Genomic DNA, 27,626 nt, shown 5'->3' with positions numbered 1-27,626 from the left:
ATTCGAATAATCAAAACTTGATGATTAGTTGAATATTTCAATCTGCTGTGTAGTGCTAGCTAGGACAAAAACCAAAACATGCACCCCTTGGGGTGCCAAGGACCGTGTTTGGTAAACGCTGGTAGTGGGACACACAGAGCACTCTGAAGAGAGGTAACATTTATGGGTGAGACTATTGGGATACAATAAGTAGATATAGGGGAGAAGCAGGAGAGACACAGAGAGGTCTCATCTCACCATCTGTCTGAAGACTTTGGAGTCCTTGGTCCTGGAGAACCTTGTGTCGGGCACCCAGCGAGGCATCAGGCCCTCGTTGGAGTTGGACCGCGTCCTCTGCATCTTGGCCATCATGGCCTTCTCGTCTTTCTAGACAGAGGAAAGCACAGACAGAGACAAAGGTTAGACAACTGAAACGGTGAAACCCTTGAGTGGATTAAATGGGTGCTAACATGAACAACCCAATGGGTTGTTCCACCAATTCAGTGCCTTTTGAGTAGTGTAACTTGGTCAAAAAATAATTTAATTTTAACATTTTGTCATAAAGGGCACATGTTGAACTTCATTAAAAAAGTATTCCATTTCAATAGGTTAAAGGGCAACTCTGCCACTTTTCAACATCATATTCATTATCTCCAGCACCAAACCAGTGCCTACATGTGTGAAAACTGCGCATTTCTACATTTTGTATAACTATATATTGAACAAAAATATAAACACAACATGCAACAATTTCAAAGATTCTACAGTTCATATAAGGAAATCAATTAGGCCGTAATCTATAGATTTCACATGACTGGCAAGGGCGCAGCCATGGGTGGACCTGGGAGGGTTTAGGCCCACCCACTGGGGAGCCAGGCCCAGCCAATCAGAATGACGTTTTCCCTACAAAAGGGCTTTATTACAGACAGAAATACGCCTCAGCAACAAGAGTTCAGTTCACATAACAGGGTTGACCTTAAAATGAGGGACTGACGTAAATTAATCACTAATAACATTAAATAAATAATCATCTTTAGAAATTACTTTGTCAAAGCAACAAAATAACTAGGGGATGGTGCAAACTTTACATTTTGACACATCTTCTTAGAAGTCACATGGGGTGCAAAGAGTGACATGTCAAAATGAGATTTATTGAATTATCCATGTGGTCTATATTAAAGGGCACTTCATTTAATATAACATGCTTTTAAAATTCAATATTGGTGCACAATGTCTGCTTAAAACATCAAAGAGTTGCAAAAGGCACTCTTCGTGGAACAACCTCAATTCCCCAGTGTTTGGAGAGCCTTGTAAACTGTCATACAACTGTACGTGTGGTGGTTGGCAAGTGTAGGAAGTAGTTTTGTCCCTGACCCGTTTTTGGCTGCAGCCCAGCACCAGGAAGGTCTCAATGCTGTTCTCCTTCAGGTAGGCATTCCTCTCCCCTCCGAAACCCGGCTCCACCTCATAATCCCTATTTAGATACTGCAGGGTGGCTTTGGTGATGTGGATCCTCCTGGGAGAAGGACACAAGGTCAGTCTATGTGTGTGTGTGCGCGCGCACATGTGTGTGTGCATACATGTGTGTGTGTATGTGTGTCTCCCTCACCCTGCCTTGCCCCCAGCCTCCATGTGGTTGGCTAGTGTGACATCGTTGGACCACACGTCAAACTGCCACTTCCTGAGTCCCAGCACCCCACAGTGCACACGGCCACTATGGATTCCCACACGCATGTTGACATTGACCCCCGTCACTTCACGCACCAGCCTGCACATTAACACAAAGAACATGTAGGTTAAATGTCTTTCCAAAAAACACATGATACTCCAACAGGCTGAAGCAATACATTTCTGATATATATTTTATGATTTGTCATGTCTAGAAAATATGGCATCTCCCCACACACAGACGTTCCCCATACTCACGAGATGGCCTCTATCATGTCGACGCCCATCTCCACACAGCAGTGGGCGTGGTCAGCGCGGGGCTCAGGCAGCCCAGACACACAGTAGTAACAGTCCCCCAGGATCTTAATACGCAGACAGTGGTTCTCCTACAGACAGATAGACAAAGCACTTATGGCAGTTAGAGAGGGACAGAGAACCAATTATATTCAATTGGAAGGGCAAGACAGCAGTTAATGGAGAAAATTTGTGAAAAAATGGGGGAAGTGGAAAAGAGAAAGGTGAAGAGAAATTCTTATTTACAGATGCTAGTTTGTCGAAGCGGGCGAAGAGCTCGTTGAGAGTCATGACCAACTCCTGAGCAGTACACTGAGACGCCAAGCTGGTGAAACCCTCAATGTCCGCAAACAGAATACTGAAGAGAAAGAGAGAGACAGGATTGATTGATCAGTAACTAATCGGATGACCCTTCCTCCTCCTGTTATGTGTTGGGGTAGTCTTTCCACAGCCTTAATGTCTGTCTAGTTGCCTGTGTGTGTGTGTGTGTGTGTGTGTGTGTGTGTGTGTGTGTGTGTGTGTGTGTGTGTGTGTATAGTCGGTGCTGTAATTGAATCTGGGCTGAAGCTCCCATTCTTTGGGGATTATCTTATCTTGGCTGCTGGTAATTAAGTATTCCCTTACTAGTGTTAATTAGCCCGCTCTCTGCCAAGCCCTGAGTAAGGGTGTGTGTGTGTGTGTGTCTGTGTGTGTGTGTGTGTGTGTGTGTGTGTGTGTGTGTGTCTGCGTGCATGCATGTGTATGTGTGTGTCTGCGTGCATGCATGTGTATATACAGTATGTGTGTATGAGAATGTTGATGTGCAGTGTTGAATAAATATACAAGTACCCTGCCTTTATTTGATAAAAGATACTGTTGAATAACAGTTAAATGAGGTCAAGAGATAAAACACATCAACACTGTGTTACATGTTAAGGCGTCTGCATGCTTCCCAGCCGAAACAGTCCGGAACAGTTTGTGTACATATTATAACCACATTTTGTGACGTTTTTGCATGTTTTGGACTTCGGTGAGGGTTTTTCGGCTGTTCGGGCACACACATTTTCTTTCTAGAGGCAAACCAAAGTTCGGAGCTGAAGTCTACGCCCCTTCCTCAGTGATTGGTCAACATTAGGGATTCCTATTAGTCCTCATTCAATGAGGGACGACACGTTTTTATGCACATTGAGAAATATTGCACCAAACATTAGTTAAATGTCAAATTGACCGACTAAGATCTCCTTGGCAAAAAACGTCAAAATTAATGACAGATTTCTTGAGTTATCTTAGACCAATTCTGACTATTTTGGCTACGGCGTCTCAAAATAGACAAACAGTTCTATTGCGCTTTTTTCAAGCGAAGCACACTCTTCGGTTCTCCTAGCTGACATTGGCTAGCCACCAGCCGAACTGAAGAATGCTGATGCCTTTAGAGGTCATAGCTCTTGTCAGTTTGGTTTGTTGAAGAAATGCTGTGGTTACTGATGTGTCGTTGTCAGGGCAGGGCTACTGAGGTTACCAGGATGATTGTGTCTATGCTGACCTGACGTTGTCATGTTTCTGGATGTAGATCTTATGGAACATCATGTCTTCTTTCTTAGCGTTGATGTCAGCCTTCATCTCCATGGCAACATGCCTTGGCAACACAGACAGCAAGAGGCGTTCCTGAAGTGTTGAGAGAGGTATCTGGCTTAGTTAGTGTCTGCATTTAATAAATACAGTTGAAGTCGGAAGTTTACATACACCTTAGCCAAATACATTTAAACTCAGTTTTTCACAATTCCTGACATTTAATCAGAGTAAAAATTCCTTGTCTTATCATAGTTAGGATCCCCACTTTATTTTTAGAATGTGAAATGTCAGAATAGTATTAGAGAGAATTATTTATTTCAGCTTTTATTTTTTTTCATCACATTCCCAGTGGGTCAGAAGTTTACATACACTCAATTAGTATTTGGTAGCATTGCCTTTATATTGTTTAACTTGGGTCAAACATTTCGGGTAGCCTTCCACAAGTATCCCACAATAAGTTGGGTGAATTTGGCCCATTCCTCCTGACAGAGCTGGTGTAACTGAGTCAGGTTTGTAGGCCTCCTTGCTCGCACACACTTCTTCAGTTCTGCCCACAAATGGTCTATCGGATTGAGGTCGGGGCTTTGTGATGGCCACTCCAATACTTTGACTTTGTTTTCCATAAGCCATTTTGCCAAAACTGTGGAAGTATGCTTGGGGTCATTGTCCATTTGGAAGACCCATTTGCGACCAAGCTTTAACTTCCTGACTGATGTCTTGAGATGTTGCTTCAATATAGCCACATCATTTTACTTCCTCATGATGCCATCTATTTTGTGAAGTGCACCAGTCCCTCCTGCAGTCAATTAGCCTATCAGAAGCTTCTAAAGCCATGACATCATGTTCTGGAATTATCCAAGCTGTTTAAAGGCACAGGCAACTTAGTGTATGTAAACTTCTGACCCACTGGAATTGTGATACAGTGAATTATAAGTGAAATAATCTGTCTGTAAATAATTGTTGGAAAAATAACTTGTGTCATGCACAAAGTAGATGTCCTAACCGACTTGACAAAACTATAGTTTGTTAACAAGAAATTTGTGGAGTGGTTGAAAAACGAGTTTTAATGACTCCAACCTAAGTGTATGTAAACTTCTGACTTCAACTGTATGTCCTTCAAAATTACTGCTTCCTGTCAGTCAGCGGAGGTGTTTACACAGTGTGTGTGTGTGTACCTGCTGCTGGTTCTCTCTCTGCAGGTGCAGTCTGGCCTGAATGTATCCTCTGGTCTCCTGGAAGGCCTGTCTCTGAGACACCTCAGCAGGGTAGTGGGTACAGATCCCAATGATGTTAGTGCACAGGAATATCAGCACGTTGGCGCTCAGCTAGAAGAGAGGAGGATAAAGAAAGGGGACATTTAGAGACTTGACCCCACATCGGTTTTTCCAAAACATTCTGTGCTAGGGGGCAGCGTAGAGCCATGTTGTGGGTATCTGGATAGGGATGTACAGTATCAAACACAGTGATGAAACACACATGGAATCTGATACTGAAATGGTGCTTTCTCTGCTCTCTCTGTCTCTCTCCCTGCACATCTCTCGCTCTCTTTAATTCTTTGATGGCATACACACAGATTCACAGGTCATACTGTGGCCAATGACACATTGTGCTTCTCCTCAAGGACTGAGATGTACAATTACATCATTTATAATACATTACATACCCCTGACCTTGTATGGAAATACACAATATCCATGCTTTTACTCACACACACGTGCAAGCATGCACGCACACGCACACAGACGCCAAGAAAAAACATTAACATTCCCTGTGGAGGCATGATGATCCTGTTTGTGGGATCGTTTTTTCCTCGTGCTCTCGTCCTCTCATGGCAGTCCATTGACCACTTCATATGTTTACCATCTTGCTTTCTGAACTCGTTAAACTTGAAATGAAACAGAGGTTTTTTTGTGTCCTGGCTCTGGGACCTCCCCTGTCACACTGTCCCCGGAGTGTCCCCAGCTGTAGCGTGGGAAAAAACTCTGCCCTCTGACACGCTGAGAGGCTGTTCACTTTAAAGATGGCCTCTTGTTTACAGTTTGCTGCGTGAGAGAGTGGAAACACTCCACTCCACCCGAGGCTGTTTTTTGGACACAAACACTGGCTTGCTACATGCCAACAGGAAACACTGTTATGTCACACCCTATGTGGCGACCCTAAATGAGCAAATAAGTTAAGGGGCTAATGTGCCAGCTAGGGTTAACCCTGGTCTTCCCTATCTAAACCACATCTTTCCTTGGAGGTATAAGATTAGATATTTTTCTAAATTCAATATTTCTTTGCCAAACCTCACTCTCTCTTTCTTTCTTATGCTCTCCCTCTACTTTATATGAAAGTGATTCTATCATCCTTATAAATCTTTTAATCATCCTGAAATAGACAGTTGATTGCCCCATCATTATGCAGGTGAAGCCTGACTCCTACTGGGCAGAAACAGTAACACAGGTAAGCTTGGTTGGAATGATTTAAGGTTTACAGTAAACATACAACCATTATATTGCACACTTTAAAATATTCCTCCCCCTAAGAACATTATACAAGAACGGGATGAAATTCCACCTAGCCGATATGTGTGCTTTTCGTCAAAGAGTGAAATTAACTGAAGAAGGCTTGGTTTAGCTAATAGCCCCTTATCTCTTAATCCACATCTGGTCCATGAATTCACTTTGAACTCTCCCTGACCTTTCCGAGAAACAAGTGCATAGGTGAATATGCAGAGTTTTACACCAAGGAAGAGGGAAAGAAATAAAACAGGAAGAATAAGAGAAAAGATAAATAAACAAGATACATGGAGAAAATGGGGAAAGGGGAGCGAGAGATAGAATGAGAAGCAGCAATAAAAAAGAGAGAGGAAGATATGTGAGCTAAGGGAAGGGGTATTAACCTGGGGAGGGAGGAGGGGTGAGTGTAGAAAATAGAATAGCATTCAAGGGACAACAACAGATAACATGGAGACAGGGAGGTGTTAAGGGGAGGAAGGATGTGGTGGTAGTGGAGTGAGTGAGAGAGAGAGAGAGACGGAGGGAGTGAGGGACAGAGAGAGATGGAGGAAGTGAGGGAGAGAGAGAGACGGAAGGAGTAGGAGAGAGAGGGGGGAGAGATAGAAAGAAAGAGAAAAAGAGAGAGAGAGAAAGAGAGACGGAAGGAGAGAGAGAAAGAGAGAGAGAGAGAGAGAGAGAGAGAGAAAGAGAAGACAGATATGGGACACAGTGACATTAGGCAGATGGTTCCGAGCGCTCAGCTCTGTTTACATTACTCTCACTGTTCAAGCAAAAACAGCCCAAAGAGAAGAGAGAAACCTGCTGTGTGTGTGTGTGTGTGTGTGCGTTGTATGTTTACTTAAGTAGTCTGTAGAGAAAGTACTGTGTGCATATTTGTGAAGGAGAGTTGACATTGCCTTCTTGTCTTCTTGCCTGTGACGGAGTGTTGTCTGTGTGTATAGTTGTACTTTACAGTACAGGCCTAATTGCTTGCAAGGCCTGCAGGTTGACATGGTACACACATCCAGGTCCTGTGTTTACACAATAGCACACACAACTACTCTTCAGGAGCTACACTCAGCACTATCTACCTGTAGTGGGCCTACAGCTGTCCCAGACTACAGTCACTGTGTACACACACACACACACACACACACACACACACACACACACACACACACACACACACACACACACACACACACACACACACACACAAAGTAGGGCCCTTATATTGTCCATGCCACAGTACAGTTGGAGGCATACTCCTACTGTCCACTAATATTGTTATGTCCCCTCTATTGCATAATGATTATGAGGACCATCTAAAACAATAATAGTTGTAGTATCTAAGGAGGTATAGTCCATATTTCCATCAGAGTGACATACTGAGGGCAAACAGCCACTCTGTAGAAGAGAACCTAATCCTTGGTTATCAAAATGTAGTTAGTAAGCCAGTAGTGATCTAGAAAGGGAAAGGAACAACAGCAGCAGCCATGACAAAACAACACAGGATAGAATAAAATGCATTTATTACACAATAAACTTCCAAAAAGGAATAGAGAGTATGGGCAGGCTCAATCAATAAATTACTCAATTACTCAATGAATACACAGCAGAATAAAATCATTTTGGATGACGGTTATTGGTCAGCCAAATGACCGTGATCACTGTTATAATAATTTGAATAGCAAAAAGAAATCCACCAAAAAATAAAATGTTTTCCTCTCCTCCGCTCCTGACTGCAAGTGCTGCTGCTGCAGGAGGTGGCATTGCTTAGGCAACCAAAGACTAGTTTTCTACAACATATTGCTTGTTTCAGCAAGGAGCAACAAAGTTTTATCAGGTTGTAAAGAGTCCATGTTACCGCAGAAACGGACTCAACTGCACGAATGCTCAGCTGTCCCGTCTTCAGTCAGCTGTTCGTTCCACACAAAAAAACAAAAGCAATTATTATTCTTTTTTACAGTTACAGCGGTTATTTTATTTTCATGACGGTCTTTATCCATAATCGTCAGTTACACGATTATACGGTAATTGTGCCAACCCTAGCTCTACAGTCCATACTTTTAATCTAAAACCTGTAACTTTGTATACAGAATCTGGTACAACTATGTTCCTCACAGCAAGAAAATGTTCCAATGAATTCACAGTTAAGTTTTGTTTTCAATCAGTACACATTTTTGTTCAGAGGTGTAAAACACTCAAGTAAAAATACTTTAAAGTACTATTTGAGTAGTTTTTGGGGATATTTGTACTTTACTATTCATATTTGACAACTTTTACTTCTCTACATTCCTAAAGAAAATAATGTACTTTTTACTCCATACATTTTCCCTTAAACCCAAAAGTACTCGTTACACAGGAAAATGGTCCAATTCATACACTTATAAAGAGAACATACTGTACCTGCTCATCCCTACTGCGTCTGATCTGGCGGACTCACTAAACACAAATGCTTTGTTTGTTAATTATTTATGAGTGTTGGAGTGTGCCCCTGGCTATCCGTAAATCTAAAAAACAAGATTGTGCCATCTGGTTTGCTTAATATAAGTAATGTGAAATTTATACTTTTGATACTGAAGTATATGTTACAAATTACATTTACTTTTGGTAGTTAAGTATATTTAAAACCAAATACTTTTAGACTTTTACTCAAGTAGTATTTTAATGACTTTCGCTTGAGTCATTTTCTATTAAGGCATCTTTACTTTTACTCAAGTATGAGTATTGGGTACTTGTAACGACGTGCGCTGAGAGTCGGGAAGCAAGTTCAGGGAGTGAGTGTTTTAATAAATAAATGCAACATAATACAAAACAAGAAACACGGACAACACACAGACATGAAACTGAAACAGAAACAATGACGCCTGGGGAAGGAACCAAAGGGAGTGACATATAGGGCAGGTAATCAGGGAAGTAATGAGTCCAGGTGAGTCTGACGACACGCAGGTGCGCGTAACGATGGTGACAGGTGTGCACCATAACGAGCAGCCTGGTGACCTAGAGACTGGAGAGGGAGCACACGTGACAGTACCCCCTCCCCGACGAGCGGCTCCAGACTCAGGATGCCTGTCAGTCCGGCTGAGACGCGGGAGCATGGTGACCTAGAGCGCCGGACAGCATACGTGACGGTACCCCCTCCCCGGCGCGCGGCTCCAGCCACAGGACGCCAACCAAATGGACGAACTCCGGGGATCAGGAGCGGACTGGTCACCCCTGCTGATACGCAGGAACTTGTCGCCGGCTGGGGCGTGGGAACCTGACAGACCAGCTGAGGCAGGGAAGCCTGGTGATCCGGCTGAGGCAGGGCAGCCAGACAAGCCGGTGGAAGCAGGGGAGCCTGGCGATTCGGTGAAGGCATGAAAGCCAGACGAGCCGGCTGTAGCAGGGGAGCCTGGCGATCTGTCTGAGGCATGAGAGCCTGTAGCGGCTCCCGGACCCGACGTCATTCCCACCAAAATAAATAAATAAGACACTCCCTGATGCTTCCCTTAGGTGAGGCGTCAGTCTGTAATGATGTAGGCTGAGAGTCGGGAAGCAAGTTCAGGGAGTGAATACATGTAATTAATAAATGAACAAAACAAGAAACACACACAGCGCCCGACATGAAACAGAAACAATGACGACTGGGGAAGAAACCAAAGGGAGTGACATATAAAGGGCAGGTAATCAAGGAGGCGATGGAGTCCAGGTGTGAATCATAATGACGGTACCCCCTACCCGGCACATCCGGCTCCATCATAATGATTCACAAGTGCGTGTAATAATGAATGCCAGGTGTGCGTAATGAGGCTAAGGCTAAGTTATGAGGGGAAAAGGGACCAAATTATTAGGGTGAGGCACATGGGCTACTAATAGCTTACAACACAACATACACTTAGTATTACTTTCTTAGCTACAGTATACATATCTCCCTGGCATATTGCATAATTTCTGCAGCAGCATTCAATACATTTTAGGACTCACCTTGTTGTGCTGTGCTCACTTGAACAGGAAGGTGGCGCGGCGGTCCTTCACGGGCAAATTTTGGCATCTTCACGGGCAAATTTTGGCATCAAACTTTGTCATAAAAGTCTGCCAATTCCAAATTGGATGACCATTCAAAACATGTTTTCCCAGTCAGAGCTTGTTTTTTTCAGTTCCCAGTTGTCTTGAACTCACTGAAGACTGAGACTTCCCAGTTCCGAGTTTCCCGTTGTTTTGAGCGTGTCAGACATCATGCTGGACTGACAGCATGGCCAATGTTGAATTTTTATCCTTTTAAGCTTTGAAAAGAGACCCTTGAACCCAGACTTGGACCACACACCCACTCCACTGAATAGCAGGCTAGTGATTGCTTTGCAATGCTTGCAGTTAGCCACTGATTGCTTCCAAACCACTCATTGTTGAATTTGCGATTTCCAGCTTGTTCTGTAATGTTTATGTCAATTGGCTGATGAGTACTGACATGTTTTATCTATAATTTCTCTTCATTATTTCTCTTCATATGACAAGGATTGAAAAGGATTTGCCAGTAGATTGTTGACTTGATTCAACGACAGTCCAATGCCAAGAGTGTGCAAAGCTGTCATCAAGGGAAAGGGTGGCTATTTGAAGAATCTCAAATATAAAATATATTATATTTTTGGTTACTACATGATTCCATGTGTTATTTCATAGTTTTTATGTCTTCACTATTATTCTACAATGTAGAAAATATAAAAAAATTAAGAAAAACCCTGGAATGAGTAGCTGTGTCCAAACTTTTGACTGGTACTGTATATATTTTTTTTAGCTAAACAGGTGGGGCTAAAAAGAGGTGGGGCTGTGCTCCACCTGGCCTGAATGACGGGTCGCCACTGTGTGTAGCTAGGTTTGCGATCTAGCCAGCCAGCTCACAGAGAGAGCATTGCATTGTGTGTTTTGTAGTCGACTTGAGCGACAACAGATTTCTACAACAATTTTCACATGTTTCTACCAACATTATTATAACGGCAAAATGAATAATTTGTTCACCTAAAATATTTGTATCACATATTAGTATTATTTAACACTGTAAATTATAGGAATAGGTCGTTTTCTGTAGATTTTTTAATCGTGGCATAAACAAGAATTTCCACTTATATGGACACACTGAAATATAACTGCTGATAACTTTGGAAATATGATGAGTATAACCATAGTATCACAAGAAAGGAAATATCTGACTGGAAAAATATGCTGTAGGCTAATGGTCAGAACATACTGTAGTAGGTAGGAATTACAAAGTTCAAATCACTCAAGTGCCCTTACAACAATCACAGTCCAACCACCCACTAGCCCTTCACACCCAGTCCAGGCCATGCTCCACCAAGCTAAGCTCCAGGGGGTAGACTCCCCCTAAACTCCTATCCTCTCCCTTGTCCTCTCTGAACCCCACCACATTTCACCCTGCTATCCCTTTGCTTTTCCCAGCCATCATCACCCAGGAGGGCCAGATGAAGATGAGATGAGTTAATAGAACCTCCAGGGGGTTTATTTATAATTTCTGCTCCTTTATGATGGATTTAGCTCACCGGTCATTTACTTTAGCAGGAAGTCTGTGCTCTGGCCCCAGTGTCTATAAACACTATAAACAACAGATATCCTCTCAATATGTCAGTCCCACCAGGGAGAGAATTGTGCTTAGAAGGAGAGAGAAAGTGAGAATGTATTTGGAGAGAAGAGACAGCTGGGAGAAGAGTAAGACACACAGCAAAAGTGACCTCTCATACTTAACATAATCTGTCACTGATCGCACCATCTGAGTCATTTAGCAGAGTGTCATATCCAGAAAACATGTCCAATATATAATCTGTCAAGAATCTCTATCCAGTTGCCATTAGAAATCAAAAAAGCACTGCCCAAGCCTAACATCTCACATCTTATACGATCTATGATCACATGGGTTTCACTTGGGGAATGCTCGCTGTGACCTAATCTCAGAACCCTGAACCAAATGTTACGCACGCTATAGCTAGCTAACTATTCTGTTAACGTCTTTCACCAGAGATGTGTGACCTAAAACTGAGAGGGAGGACACAGTCTATATGGGGTGCTTATACATGGAAACACATGGAAGGGGTCTTTCCTTTCTTTTTTTTCTGTTCCCAGTAAGGACACATACACTATAGTGGTACTACAGCAGACAATCTCACGCCCACCCCTCTTCCCCCCATCCTGCTCTCCTTCTTCCCCCTTTACAATACCCAGCCAACACCAAACACTGAGGAGCCGATCACAACTGGGTGCTAGGAGCTGGGAGTGTGTGTGTGTGCCTGCATGCAACTGCGCATGTGTGTTTGTGTGAAACCATTAACCAGTGGAATCATTTGACACTTGAGTTTGCACCTTCGAGCATTCTCCCTCACATCCACTTTACTTGTGCTCTCAGTCACTGTCTGTGACTGTGAGCATGCAATTGTCTCCATGTTTGATGTCGTTGTTTACTGTTCAGTTACAATCTCATACAAGTCCATTCATAAGCTCATCCTGTGCTCTTACACAGACAGATACACAACATTCAAAACAAAGGCCAAGGAAACATGGAAATACTGTATAGTTGACATTATGATGATTATACTAATGATGATGATGTTTTTTCATCAATATTCATCTGCCCTCTCCCCCTCTTTAACCTGGGGCTAAAGCGTTGTGGTTAGCATTAGCCCTTGATGGGGCGAAGGCCAGTGCCTCACACCCTGAAAGACTGTGACCTGTCAGAGACACTAGAACCACACGGAGTTCACTTAGCAGGGATCAACCACATTCCACAAGCTCCCTCCAAAGACCTGCCATCCCCTGCCCAGGAGGGGTCACTGAGGGTACAGACCTGGACCTAGAGAGGGAGGGTGGAGGGTACTACAGACCTGGACCTAGAGAGGGAGGGTGGAGGGTACTACAGACCTGAACCTAGAGAGGGAGGGTGGAGGTACTACAGACCTGGACCTAGAGAGGGAGGGTGGAGGGTACTACAGACCTGGACTTGGAGATGGAGGGTGGAGGTACTACAGACCTGGACCTAGAGAGGGAGGGTGGAGGGTACTACAGACCTGGAACTAGAGAGGGAGGGTGGAGGGTACTACAGACCTGGACCTAGAGAGAGGGTGGAGGGACTACAGACCTGGACCTAGAGAGGAGGGTGGAGGTACTACAGACCTGGACCTAGAGAGGAGGGTGGAGGGTACTACAGACCTGGACCTAGAGAGGGAGGGTGGAGGGTACTACAGACCTGGACCTAGAGAGGAGGGTGGAGGGTACTACAGACCTGGACCTAGAGAGGGAGGGTGGAGGTACTACAGACCTGGACCTAGAGAGGGAGGGTGGAGGGTACTACAGACCTGGACCTAGAGAGGGAGGGTGGAGGTACTACAGACCTGGACCTAGAGAGGGAGGGTGGAGGGTACTACAGACCTGGACCTAGAGAGGGAGGGTGGAGGGTACTACAGACCTGGACCTAGAGAGGGAGGGTGGAGGGTACTACAGACCTGGACCTAGAAAGGGAGGGTGGAGGTACTACAGACCTGGACCTAGAGAGGGAGGGTACTACAGACCTGGACCTAGAGAGGAGGGTGGAGGTACTACAGACCTGGACCTAGAGAGGGAGGGTGGAGGTACTACAGACCTGGACCTAGAGAGGGAGGGTGGAGGGTACTACAGACCTGGACCTAGAGAGGGAGGGTGGAGGGTACTACAGACCTGGACCTAGAGAGGGAGGGTGGAGGTACTACAGACCTGGACCTAGAGAGGGAGGGTGGAGGGTACTACAGACCTGGACCTAGAGAGGGAGGGTGGAGGGTACTACAGACCTGGACCTAGAGAGGGAGGGTACTACAGACCTGGACCTAGAGAGGAGGGTGGAGGTACTACAGACCTGGACCTAGAGAGGGAGGGTGGAGGTACTACAGACCTGGACCTAGAGAGGGAGGGTACTACAGACCTGGACCTAGAGAGGGAGGGTGGAGGGTACTACAGACCTGGACCTAGAGAGGGAGGGTGGAGGTACTACAGACCTGGACCTAGAGAGGGAGGGTGGAGGGTACTACAGACCTGGACCTAGAGAGGGAGGGTGGAGGTACTACAGACCTGGACCTAGAGAGGGAGGGTGGAGGGTACTACAGACCTGGACCTAGAGAGGGAGGGTGGAGGTACTACAGACCTGGACCTAGAGAGGGAGGGTGGAGGGTACTACAGACCTGGACCTAGAGAGGGAGGGTGGAGGGTACTACAGACCTGGACCTAGAGAGGGAGGGTGGAGGGTACTACAGACCTGGACCTAGAAAGGGAGGGTGGAGGGTACTACAGACCTGGACCTAGAGAGGGAGGGTGGAGGGTACTACAGACCTGGACCTAGAGAGGGAGGGTGGAGGGTACTACAGACCTGGACCTAGAGAGGGAGGGTGGAGGAACTACAGACCTGGACCTAGAGAGGGAGGGTGGAGGGTACTACAGACCTGGACCTAGAGAGGGAGGGTGGAGGTACTACAGACCTGGACCTAGAGAGGGAGGGTGGAGGGTACTACAGACCTGGACCTAGAGAGGGAGGGTGGAGGGTACTACAGACCTGGACCTAGATAGGGAGGGTGGAGGGTACTACAGACCTGGACCTAGAAAGGGAGGGTGGAGGTACTACAGACCTGGACCTAGAGAGGGTGGAGGGTACTACAGACCTGGACCTAGAGAGGGAGGGTGGAGGTACTACAGACCTGGACCTAGAGAGGGAGGGTGGAGGTACTACAGACCTGGACCTAGAGAGGGAGGGTGGAGGGTACTACAGACCTGGACCTAGAGAGGGAGGGTGGAGGTACTACAGACCTGGACCTAGAGAGGGAGGGTGGAGGGTACTACAGACCTGGACCTAGAGAGGGAGGGTGGAGGGTACTACAGACCTGGACCTAGAGAGGAGGGTGGAGGTACTACAGACCTGGACCTAGAGAGGGAGGGTGGAGGGTACTACAGACCTGGACCTAGAGAGGAAGGTGGAGGTACTACAGACCTGGACCTAGAGAGGGAGGGGGTACTACAGACCTGGACCTAGAGAGGGAGGGTGGAGGTACTACAGACCTGGACCTAGAGAGGGAGAGTGGAGGGTACTACAGACCTGGACCTAGAGAGGGAGGGTGGAGGGTACTACAGACCTGGACCTAGAGAGGGAGGGTGGCGGTACTACAGACCTGGACCTAGAGAGGGAGGGTGGAGGGTACTACAGACCTGGACCTAGAGAGGGAGGGGGTACTACAGACCTGGACCTAGAGAGGAGGGTGGAGGTACTACAGACCTGGACCTAGAGAGGGAGGGTGGAGGTACTACAGACCTGGACCTAGAGAGGGAGGGTGGAGGGTACTACAGACCTGGACCTAGAGAGGGAGGGTGGAGGTACTACAGACCTGGACCTAGAGAGGGAGGGTGGAGGGTACTACAGACCTGGACCTAGAGAGGGAGGGTGGAGGGTACTACAGACCTGGACCTAGAGAGGGAGGGTGGAGGGTACTACAGACCTGGACCTAGAGAGGGAGGGTGGAGGTACTACAGACCTGGACCTAGAGAGGGAGGGTACTACAGACCTGGACCTAGAGAGGAGGGTGGAGGGTACTACAGACCTGGACCTAGAGAGGGAGGGTGGAGGGTACTACAGACCTGGACCTAGAGAGGAGGGTGGCGGTACTACAGACCTGGACCTAGAGAGGGAGGGTGGAGGGTACTACAGACCTGGACCTAGAGAGGGAGGGTGGAGGTACTACAGACCTGGACCTAGAGAGGGAGGGTGGAGGGTACTACAGACCTGGACCTAGAGAGGGAGGGTGGAGGTACTACAGACCTGGACCTAGAGAGGGAGGGTGGAGGGTACTACAGACCTGGACCTAGAGAGGAGGGTGGAGGTACTACAGACCTGGACCTAGAGAGAGGGTGGAGGTACTACAGACCTGGACCTAGAGAGGGAGGGTGGAGGGTACTACAGACCTGGACCTAGAGAGGGAGGGTGGAGGTACTACAGACCTGGACCTAGAGAGGGAGGGTGGAGGGTACTACAGACCTGGACCTAGAGAGGGAGGGTGGAGGGTACTACAGACCTGGACCTAGAGAGGGAGGGTGGAGGTACAACAGACCTGGACATAGAGAGGGAGGGTGGAGGGTACTACAGACGTGGACCTAGAGAGGGAGGGTGGAGGGTACTACAGACCTGGACCTAGAGAGGGAGGGTGGAGGTACTACAGACCTGGACCTAGAGAGGGAGGGTGGAGGTACTACAGACCTGGACCTAGAGAGGGAGGGTGGAGGGTACTACAGACCTGGACCTAGAGAGGGAGGGTGGAGGGTACTACAGACCTGGACCTAGAGAGGAGGGTGAAGGTACTACAGACCTGGACCTAGAGAGGAGGGTGGAGGGTACTACAGACCTGGACCTAGAGAGGGAGGGTGGAGGGTACTACAGACCTGGACCTAGAGAGGGAGGGTACTACAGACCTGGACCTAGAGAGGAGGGTGGAGGGTACTACAGACCTGGACCTAGAGAGGGAGGGAGGTACTACAGACCTGGACCTAGAGAGGAGGGTGGAGGTACTACAGACCTGGACCTAGAGAGGAGGGTGGAGGTACTACAGACCTGGACCTAGAGAGGGAGGGTGGAGGGTACTACAGACCTGGACCTAGAGAGGGAGGGTGGAGGTACTACAGACCTGGACCTAGAGAGGGAGGGTGGAGGGTACTACAGACCTGGACCTAGAGAGGGAGGGTGGAGGTACTACAGACCTGGACCTAGAGAGGGAGGGTGGAGGGTACTACAGACCTGGACCTAGAGAGGAGGGTGGAGGTACTACAGACCTGGACCTAGAGAGGGAGGGTGGAGGGTACTACAGACCTGGACCTAGAGAGGGAGGGTGGAGGTACTACAGACCTGGACCTAGAGAGGGAGGGTGGAGGGTACTACAGACCTGGACCTAGAGAGGGAGGGTGGAGGGTACTACAGACCTGGACCTAGAGAGGGAGGGTGGAGGTACTACAGACCTGGACCTAGAGAGGGAGGGTGGAGGGTACTACAGACCTGGACCTAGAGAGGGAGGGTGGAGGTACTACAGACCTGGACCTAGAGAGGGAGGGTGGAGGGTACTACAGACCTGGACCTAGAGAGGGAGGGTGGAGGGTACTACAGACCTGGACCTAGAGAGGAGGGTGGAGGTACTACAGACCTGGACCTAGAGAGGGAGGGTGGAGGGTACTACAGACCTGGACCTAGAGAGGGAGGGTGGAGGTACTACAGACCTGGACCTAGAGAGGGAGGGTGGAGGTACTACAGACCTGGACCTAGAGAGGAGGGTGGAGGGTACTACAGACCTGGACCTAGAGAGGGAGGGTGGAGGGTACTACAGACCTGGACCTAGAGAGGGAGGGTGGAGGGTACTACAGACCTGGACCTAGAGAGGGAGGGTGGAGGGTACTACAGACCTGGACCTAGAGAGGGAGGGTGGAGGTACTACAGACCTGGACCTAGAGAGGGAGGGTGGAGGGTACTACAGACCTGGACCTAGAGAGGAGGGTGGAGGGTACTACAGACCTGGACCTAGAGAGGAGGGTGGAGGGTACTACAGACCTGGACCTAGAGAGGGAGGGTGGAGGGTACTACAGACCTGGACCTAGAGAGGAGGGTGGAGGTACTACAGACCTGGACCTAGAGAGGGAGGGTGGAGGGTACTACAGACCTGGACCTAGAGAGGGAGGGTGGAGGTACTACAGACCTGGACCTAGAGAGGGAGGGTGGAGGGTACTACAGACCTGGACCTAGAGAGGGAGGGTGGAGGTACTACAGACCTGGACCTAGAGAGGGAGGGTGGAGGGTACTACAGACCTGGACCTAGAGAGGAGGGTGGAGGTACTACAGACCTGGACCTAGAGAGGAGGGTGGAGGTACTACAGACCTGGACCTAGAGAGGGAGGGTGGAGGGTACTACAGACCTGGACCTAGAGAGGGAGGGTGGAGGTACTACAGACCTGGACCTAGAGAGGGAGGGTGGAGGGTACTACAGACCTGGACCTAGAGAGGGAGGGTGGAGGGTACTACAGACCTGGACCTAGAGAGGGAGGGTGGAGGTACTACAGACCTGGACCTAGAGAGGGAGGGTGGAGGGTACTACAGACCTGGACCTAGAGAGGGAGGGTGGAGGGTACTACAGACCTGGACCTAGAGAGGGAGGGTGGAGGTACTACAGACCTGGACCTAGAGAGGGAGGGTGGAGGTACTACAGACCTGGACCTAGAGAGGGAGGGTGGAGGGTACTACAGACCTGGACCTAGAGAGGGAGGGTGGAGGTACTACAGACCTGGACCTAGAGAGGGAGGGTGGAGGGTACTACAGACCTGGACCTAGAGAGGGAGGGTGGAGGGTACTACAGACCTGGACCTAGAGAGGGAGGGTGGAGGGTACTACAGACCTGGACCTAGAGAGGGAGGGTGGAGGGTACTACAGACCTGGACCTAGAGAGGGAGGGTGGAGGGTACTACAGACCTGGACCTAGAGAGGGAGGGTGGAGGGTACTACAGACCTGGACCTAGAGAGGGAGGGTGGAGGTACTACAGACCTGGACCTAGAGAGGGAGGGTGGAGGTACTACAGACCTGGACCTAGAGAGGGAGGGTGGAGGGTACTACAGACCTGGACCTAGAGAGGGAGGGTGGAGGTACTACAGACCTGGACCTAGAGAGGGAGGGTGGAGGGTACTACAGACCTGGACCTAGAGAGGGAGGGTGGAGGGTACTACAGACCTGGACCTAGAGAGGAGGGTGGAGGGTACTACAGACCTGGACCTAGAGAGGGAGGGTGGAGGTACTACAGACCTGGACCTAGAGAGGGAGGGTGGAGGGTACTACAGACCTGGACCTAGAGAGGGAGGGTGGAGGTACTACAGACCTGGACCTAGAGAGGGAGGGTGGAGGGTACTACAGACCTGGACCTAGAGAGGGAGGGTGGAGGGTACTACAGACCTGGACCTAGAGAGGGAGGGTGGAGGTACTACAGACCTGGACCTAGAGAGGGAGGGTGGAGGGTACTACAGACCTGGACCTAGAGAGGGAGGGTGGAGGGTACTACAGACCTGGACCTAGAGAGGGAGGGTGGAGGGTACTACAGACCTGGACCTAGAGAGGGAGGGTGGAGGGTACTACAGACCTGGACCTAGAGAGGGAGGGTGGAGGGTACTACAGACCTGGACCTAGAGAGGGAGGGTGGAGGTACTACAGACCTGGACCTAGAGAGGGAGGGTGGAGGTACTACAGACCTGGACCTAGAGAGGGAGGGTGGAGGGTACTACAGACCTGGACCTAGAGAGGGAGGGTGGAGGTACTACAGACCTGGACCTAGAGAGGGAGGGTGGAGGTACTACAGACCTGGACCTAGAGAGGGAGGGTGGAGGGTACTACAGACCTGGACCTAGAGAGGGAGGGTGGAGGGTACTACAGACCTGGACCTAGAGAGGGAGGGTGGAGGGTACTACAGACCTGGACCTAGAGAGGGAGGGTGGAGGTACTACAGACCTGGACCTAGAGAGGGAGGGTGGAGGGTACTACAGACCTGGACCTAGAGAGGGAGGGTGGAGGGTACTACAGACCTGGACCTAGAGAGGGAGGGTGGAGGGTACTACAGACCTGGACCTAGAGAGGGAGGGTGGAGGTACTACAGACCTGGACCTAGAGAGGGAGGGTGGAGGGTACTACAGACCTGGACCTAGAGAGGGAGGGTGGAGGGTACTACAGACCTGGACCTAGAGAGGGAGGGTGGAGGGTACTACAGACCTGGACCTAGAGAGGGAGGGTGGAGGTACTACAGACCTGGACCTAGAGAGGGAGGGTGGAGGGTACTACAGACCTGGACCTAGAGAGGGAGGGTGGAGGGTACTACAGACCTGGACCTAGAGAGGGAGGGTGGAGGTACTACAGACCTGGACCTAGAGAGGAGGGTGGAGGTACTACAGACCTGGACCTAGAGAGGGAGGGTGGAGGGTACTACAGACCTGGACCTAGAGAGGGAGGGTGGAGGGTACTACAGACCTGGACCTAGAGAGGGAGGGTGGAGGGTACTACAGACCTGGACCTAGAGAGGGAGGGTGGAGGGTACTACAGACCTGGACCTAGAGAGGGAGGGTGGAGGGTACTACAGACCTGGACCTAGAGAGGGAGGGTGGAGGGTACTACAGACCTGGACCTAGAGAGGGAGGGTGGAGGTACTACAGACCTGGACCTAGAGAGGAGGGTGGAGGGTACTACAGACCTGGACCTAGAGAGGGAGGGTGGAGGGTACTACAGACCTGGACCTAGAGAGGGAGGGTGGAGGGTACTACAGACCTGGACCTAGAGAGGGAGGGTGGAGGTACTACAGACCTGGACCTAGAGAGGGAGGGTGGAGGGTACTACAGACCTGGACCTAGAGAGGGAGGGTGGAGGGTACTACAGACCTGGACCTAGAGAGGGAGGGTGGAGGGTACTACAGACCTGGACCTAGAGAGGGAGGGTGGAGGTACTACAGACCTGGACCTAGAGAGGGAGGGTGGAGGTACTACAGACCTGGACCTAGAGAGGGAGGGTGGAGGGTACTACAGACCTGGACCTAGAGAGGGAGGGTGGAGGGTACTACAGACCTGGACCTAGAGAGGGAGGGTGGAGGTACAACAGACCTGGACATAGAGAGGGAGGGTGGAGGGTAATACAGACCTGGACCTAGAGAGGGAGGGTGGAGGGTACTACAGACCTGGACCTAGAGAGGGAGGGTGGAGGGTACTACAGACCTGGACCTAGAGAGGAGGGTGAAGGTACTACAGACCTGGACCTAGAGAGGAGGGTGGAGGGTACTACAGACCTGGACCTAGAGAGGGAGGGTGGAGGGTACTACAGACCTGGACCTAGAGAGGGAGGGTACTACAGACCTGGACCTAGAGAGGAGGGTGGAGGGTACTACAGACCTGGACCTAGAGAGGGAGGGTGGAGGGTACTACAGACCTGGACCTAGAGAGGAGGGTGGAGGTACTACAGACCTGGACCTAGAGAGGAGGGTGAAGGTACTACAGACCTGGACCTAGAGAGGGAGGGTGGAGGGTACTACAGACTTGGACCTAGAGAGGGAGGGTGGAGGTACTACAGACCTGGACCTAGAGAGGGAGGGTGGAGGGTACTACAGACCTGGACCTAGAGAGGGAGGGTGGAGGTACTACAGACCTGGACCTAGAGAGGGAGGGTGGAGGGTACTACAGACCTGGACCTAGAGAGGAGGGTGGAGGGTACTACAGACCTGGACCTAGAGAGGGAGGGTGGAGGTACTACAGACCTGGACCTAGAGAGGGAGGGTGGAGGGTACTACAGACCTGGACCTAGAGAGGGAGGGTGGAGGTACTACAGACCTGGACCTAGAGAGGGAGGGTGGAGAGTACTACAGACCTGGACCTAGAGAGGGAGGGTGGAGGGTACTACAGACCTGGACCTAGAGAGGGAGGGTGGAGGTACTACAGACCTGGACATAGAGAGGGAGGGTGGAGGGTACTACAGACCTGGACCTAGAGAGGGAGGGTGGAGGGTACTACAGACCTGGACCTAGAGAGGGAGGGTACTACAGACCTGGACCTAGAGAGGGAGGGTGGAGGGTACTACAGACCTGGACCTAGAGAGGAGGGTGGAGGGTACTACAGACCTGGACCTAGAGAGGGAGGGTGGAGGGTACTACAGACCTGGACCTAGAGAGGGAGGGTGGAGGGTACTACAGACCTGGACCTAGAGAGGGAGGGTGGAGGTACTACAGACCTGGACCTAGAGAGGGAGGGTGGAGGGTACTACAGACCTGGACCTAGAGAGGGAGGGTGGAGGTACTACAGACCTGGACCTAGAGAGGAGGGTGGAGGGTACTACAGACCTGGACCTAGAGAGGGAGGGTGGAGGGTACTACAGACCTGGACCTAGAGAGGGAGGGTGGAGGTACTACAGACCTGGACCTAGAGAGGGAGGGTGGAGGTACTACAGACCTGGACCTAGAGAGGGAGGGTGGAGGGTACTACAGACCTGGACCTAGAGAGGGAGGGTGGAGGTACTACAGACCTGGACCTAGAGAGGAGGGTGGAGGGTACTACAGACCTGGACCTAGAGAGGAGGGTGGAGGTACTACAGACCTGGACCTAGAGAGGGAGGGTGGAGGGTACTACAGACCTGGACCTAGAGAGGGAGGGTGGAGGTACTACAGACCTGGACCTAGAGAGGGAGGGTGGAGGGTACTACAGACCTGGACCTAGAGAGGGAGGGTGGAGGTACTACAGACCTGGACCTAGAGAGGAGGGTGGAGGGTACTACAGACCTGGACCTAGAGAGGGAGGGTGGAGGGTACTACAGACCTGGACCTAGAGAGGGAGGGTGGAGGGTACTACAGACCTGGACCTAGAGAGGGAGGGTGGAGGGTACTACAGACCTGGACCTAGAGAGGGAGGGTGGAGGGTACTACAGACCTGGACCTAGAGAGGAGGGTGGAGGTACTACAGACCTGGACCTAGAGAGGGAGGGTGGAGGTACTACAGACCTGGACCTAGAGAGGGAGGGTGGAGGTACTACAGACCTGGACCTAGAGAGGGAGGGTGGAGGGTACTACAGACCTGGACCTAGAGAGGGAGGGTGGAGGTACTACAGACCTGGACCTAGAGAGGGAGGGTGGAGGGTACTACAGACCTGGACCTAGAGAGGGAGGGTGGAGGTACTACAGACCTGGACCTAGAGAGGAGGGTGGAGGTACTACAGACCTGGACCTAGAGAGAGGGTGGAGGTACTACAGACCTGGACCTAGAGAGGAGGGTGGAGGGTACTACAGACCTGGACCTAGAGAGGGAGGGTGGAGGAACTACAGACCTGGACCTAGAGAGGGAGGGTGGAGAGTACTACAGACCTGGACCTAGAGAGGGAGGGTGGAGGGTACTACAGACCTGGACCTAGAGAGGGAGGGTGGAGGTACAACAGACCTGGACATAGAGAGGGAGGGTGGAGGGTACTACAGACCTGGACCTAGAGAGGGAGGGTGGAGGGTACTACAGACCTGGACCTAGAGAGGGAGGGTACTACAGACCTGGACCTAGAGAGGGAGGGTGGAGGGTACTACAGACCTGGACCTAGAGAAAAGGGTGGAGGGTACTACAGACCTGGACCTAGAGAGGAGGGTGGAGGAACTACAGACCTGGACCTAGAGAGGGAGGGTGGAGGTACTACAGACCTGGACCTAGAGAGGAGGGTGGAGGTACTACAGACCTGGACCTAGAGAGGGAGGGTGGAGGGTACTACAGACCTGGACCTAGACAGGGAGGGTGGAGGTACTACAGACCTGGACCTAGAGAGGGAGGGTGGAGGGTACTACAGACCTGGACCTAGAGGGGGAGGGTGGAGGGTACTAAAGGCCTGGACCTAGAGAGGGAGGGTACTACAGACCTGGACCTAGAGAGGAACGTGGAGGGTACTACAGACCTGGACCTAGAGAGGGAGGGTGGAGGTACTACAGACCTGGACCTAGAGAGGAGGGTGGAGGTACTACAGACCTGGACCTAGAGAGGAGGGTGGAGGGTACTACAGACCTGGACCTAGAGAGGAGGGTGGAGGTACTACAGACCTGGACCTAGAGAGGGAGGGTGGAGGTACTACAGACCTAGAGAGGGAGGGTGGAGGGTACTACAGACCTGGACCTAGAGAGGGAGGGTGGAGGTACTACAGACCTGGACCTAGAGAGCAGGGTGGAGGGTACTACAGACCTGGACCTAGAGAGGAGGGTGGAAGTACTACAGACCTGGACCTAGAGAGGGAGGGTGGAGGGTACTACAGACCTGGATCTAGAGAGGGAGGGTGGAGGTAGTACAGACCTGGACCTAGAGAGGGAGGGTGGAGGTACTACAGACCTGGACCTAGAGAGGGAGGGTACTACAGACCTGGACCTAGAGAGGAGGGTGGAGGGTACTACAGACCTGGACCTAGAGAGGGAGGGTGGAGGGTACTACAGACCTGGACCTAGAGAGGGAGGGTGGAGGGTACTACAGACCTGGACCTAGAGAGGAGGGTGGAGGGTACTACAGACCTGGACCTAGAGAGGGAGGGTGGAGGTACTACAGACCTGGACCTAGAGAGGAGGGTGGAGGTACTACAGACCTGGACCTAGAGGGAGGGTGGAGGGTACTACAGACCTGGACCTAGAGAGGGAGGGTGGAGGGTACTACAGACCTGGACCTAGAGAGGGAGGGTGGAGGGTACTACAGACCTGGACCTAGAGAGGGAGGGTGGAGGTACTACAGACCTGGACCTAGAGAGGGAGGGTGGAGGGTACTACAGACCTGGACCTAGAGAGGGAGGGTGGAGGGTACTACAGACCTGGACCTAGAGAGGGAGGGTGGAGGGTACTACAGACCTGGACCTAGAGAGGGAGGGTGGAGGTACTACAGACCTGGACCTAGAGAGGGAGGGTGGAGGGTACTACAGACCTGGACCTAGAGAGGGAGGGTGGAGGGTACTACAGACCTGGACCTAGAGAGGGAGGGTGGAGGTACTACAGACCTGGACCTAGAGAGGGAGGGTGGAGGGTACTACAGACCTGGACCTAGAGAGGGAGGGTGGAGGTACTACAGACCTGGACCTAGAGAGGGAGGGTGGAGGGTACTACAGACCTGGACCTAGAGAGGGAGGGTGGAGGGTACTACAGACCTGGACCTAGAGAGGGAGGGTGGAGGGTACTACAGACCTGGACCTAGAGAGGGAGGGTGGAGGTACTACAGACCTGGACCTAGAGAGGGAGGGTGGAGGGTACTACAGACCTGGACCTAGAGAGGGAGGGTGGAGGTACTACAGACCTGGACCTAGAGAGGGAGGGTGGAGGTACTACAGACCTGGACCTAGAGAGGGAGGGTGGAGGTACTACAGACCTGGACCTAGAGAGGAGGGTGGAGGGTACTACAGACCTGGACCTAGAGAGGGAGGGTGGAGGTACTACAGACCTGGACCTAGAGAGGGAGGGTGGAGGTACTACAGACCTGGACCTAGAGAGGGAGGGTGGAGGGTACTACAGACCTGGACCTAGAGAGGGAGGGTGGAGGTACTACAGACCTGGACCTAGAGAGGAGGGTGGAGGGTACTACAGACCTGGACCTAGAGAGGAGGGTGGAGGTACTACAGACCTGGACCTAGAGAGGGAGGGTGGAGGGTACTACAGACCTGGACCTAGAGAGGGAGGGTGGAGGGTACTACAGACCTGGACCTAGAGAGGGAGGGTGGAGGGTACTACAGACCTGGACCTAGAGAGGGAGGGTACTACAGACCTGGACCTAGAGAGGAGGGTGGAGGGTACTACAGACCTGGACCTAGAGAGGGAGGGTGGAGGGTACTACAGACCTGGACCTAGAGAGGGAGGGTGGAGGGTACTACAGACCTGGACCTAGAGAGGGAGGGTGGAGGGTACTACAGACCTGGACCTAGAGAGGGAGGGTGGAGGTACTACAGACCTGGACCTAGAGAGGGAGGGTGGAGGTACTACAGACCTGGACCTAGAGAGGAGGGTGGAGGGTACTACAGACCTGGACCTAGAGAGGGAGGGTGGAGGGTACTACAGACCTGGACCTAGAGAGGGAGGGTACTACAGACCTGGACCTAGAGAGGAGGGTGGAGGGTACTACAGACCTGGACCTAGAGAGGAGGGTGGAGGGTACTACAGACCTGGACCTAGAGAGGAAGGGTGGAGGGTACTACAGACCTGGACCTAGAGAGGGAGGGTGGAGGGTACTACAGACCTGGACCTAGAGAGGGAGGGTGGAGGTACTACAGACCTGGACCTAGAGAGGGAGGGTGGAGGGTACTACAGACCTGGACCTAGAGAGGAGGGTGGAGGTACTACAGACCTGGACCTAGAGAGGAGGGTGGAGGGTACTACAGACCTGGACCTAGAGAGGGAGGGTGGAGGGTACTACAGACCTGGACCTAGAGAGGGAGGGTGGAGGTACTACAGACCTGGACCTAGAGAGGGAGGGTGGAGGGTACTACAGACCTGGACCTAGAGAGGGAGGGTGGAGGTACTACAGACCTGGACCTAGAGAGGAGGGTGGAGGGTACTACAGACCTGGACCTAGAGAGGGAGGGTGGAGGTACTACAGACCTGGACCTAGAGAGGGAGGGTGGAGGTACTACAGACCTGGACCTAGAGAGGGAGGGTGGAGGGTACTACAGACCTGGACCTAGAGAGGGAGGGTGGAGGTACTACAGACCTGGACCTAGAGAGGGAGGGTGGAGGTACTACAGACCTGGACCTAGAGAGGAGGGTGGAGGTACTACAGACCTGGACCTAGAGAGGGAGGGTGGAGGGTACTACAGACCTGGACCTAGAGAGGGAGGGTGGAGGGTACTACAGACCTGGACCTAGAGAGGGAGGGTGGAGGTACTACAGACCTGGACCTAGAGAGGGAGGGTGGAGGTACTACAGACCTGGACCTAGAGAGGAGGGTGGAGGGTACTACAGACCTGGACCTAGAGAGGGAGGGTGGAGGGTACTACAGACCTGGACCTAGAGAGGGAGGGTGGAGGGTACTACAGACCTGGACCTAGAGAGGAGGGTGGAGGGTACTACAGACCTGGACCTAGAGAGGGAGGGTGGAGGTACTACAGACCTGGACCTAGAGAGGGAGGGTGGAGGGTACTACAGACCTGGACCTAGAGAGGGAGGGTGGAGGGTACTACAGACCTGGACCTAGAGAGGGAGGGTGGAGGTACTACAGACCTGGACCTAGAGAGGAGGGTGGAGGTACTACAGACCTGGACCTAGAGAGGAGGGTGGAGGGTACTACAGACCTGGACCTAGAGAGGGAGGGTGGAGGGTACTACAGACCTGGACCTAGAGAGGGAGGGTGGAGGGTACTACAGACCTGGACCTAGAGAGGGAGGGTGGAGGTACTACAGACCTGGACCTAGAGAGGAGGGTGGAGGGTACTACAGACCTGGACCTAGAGAGGGAGGGTGGAGGTACTACAGACCTGGACCTAGAGAGGAGGGTGGAGGTACTACAGACCTGGACCTAGAGAGGGAGGGTGGAGGGTACTACAGACCTGGACCTAGAGAGGGAGGGTGGAGGTACTACAGACCTGGACCTAGAGAGGGAGGGTGGAGGTACTACAGACCTGGACCTAGAGAGGAGGGTGGAGGGTACTACAGACCTGGACCTAGAGAGGGAGGGTGGAGGGTACTACAGACCTGGACCTAGAGAGGGAGGGTGGAGGTACTACAGACCTGGACCTAGAGAGGGAGGGTGGAGGGTACTACAGACCTGGACCTAGAGAGGGAGGGTGGAGGTACTACAGACCTGGACCTAGAGAGGAGGGTGGAGGGTACTACAGACCTGGACCTAGAGAGGGAGGGTGGAGGGTACTACAGACCTGGACCTAGAGAGGGAGGGTGGAGGGTACTACAGACCTGGACCTAGAGAGGGAGGGTGGAGGTACTACAGACCTGGACCTAGAGAGGGAGGGTGGAGGTACTACAGACCTGGACCTAGAGAGGGAGGGTGGAGGGTACTACAGACCTGGACCTAGAGAGGGAGGGTGGAGGGTACTACAGACCTGGACCTAGAGAGGAGGGTGGAGGGTACTACAGACCTGGACCTAGAGAGGAGGGTGGAGGTACTACAGAC

General features: G+C 51.4%; 1 protein-coding gene across 3 annotated transcripts in view; it reads right to left on the bottom strand.

Moving 5' to 3' along the window:
- The window catches only part of LOC106566714 (adenylate cyclase type 6), a 112,987-nt gene that overhangs the window by 7,205 nt on the left and 78,156 nt on the right, over nucleotides 1–27,626 (bottom strand). For all 3 annotated transcript variants that reach the window (XR_014380004.1, XM_014135026.3, XM_082959927.1), the window contains exons 4-10: nucleotides 4,668–4,817; nucleotides 3,464–3,585; nucleotides 2,188–2,299; nucleotides 1,906–2,033; nucleotides 1,589–1,747; nucleotides 1,354–1,495; nucleotides 238–366 (exon numbers count right to left, since the gene is read on the bottom strand). Coding sequence is in view for 2 of the 3 variants with exons in the window: in XM_014135026.3 (XP_013990501.1) it covers nucleotides 238–366; nucleotides 1,354–1,495; nucleotides 1,589–1,747; nucleotides 1,906–2,033; nucleotides 2,188–2,299; nucleotides 3,464–3,585; nucleotides 4,668–4,817 (942 nt within the window). In the remaining variant the exon portion in view is untranslated. The remainder of the gene's footprint in view (nucleotides 1–237; nucleotides 367–1,353; nucleotides 1,496–1,588; nucleotides 1,748–1,905; nucleotides 2,034–2,187; nucleotides 2,300–3,463; nucleotides 3,586–4,667; nucleotides 4,818–27,626) is intronic.

The sequence above is a fragment of the Salmo salar genome, chromosome 13 (assembly GCF_965601325.2).
Source record: "Salmo salar chromosome 13, fSalSal1, whole genome shotgun sequence".
Taxonomy (NCBI): Eukaryota; Metazoa; Chordata; class Actinopteri; order Salmoniformes; family Salmonidae; genus Salmo; species Salmo salar.
Note: the sequence above shows the minus strand (reverse complement) of the source record. Positions and strands in the feature narration are given on the sequence as shown.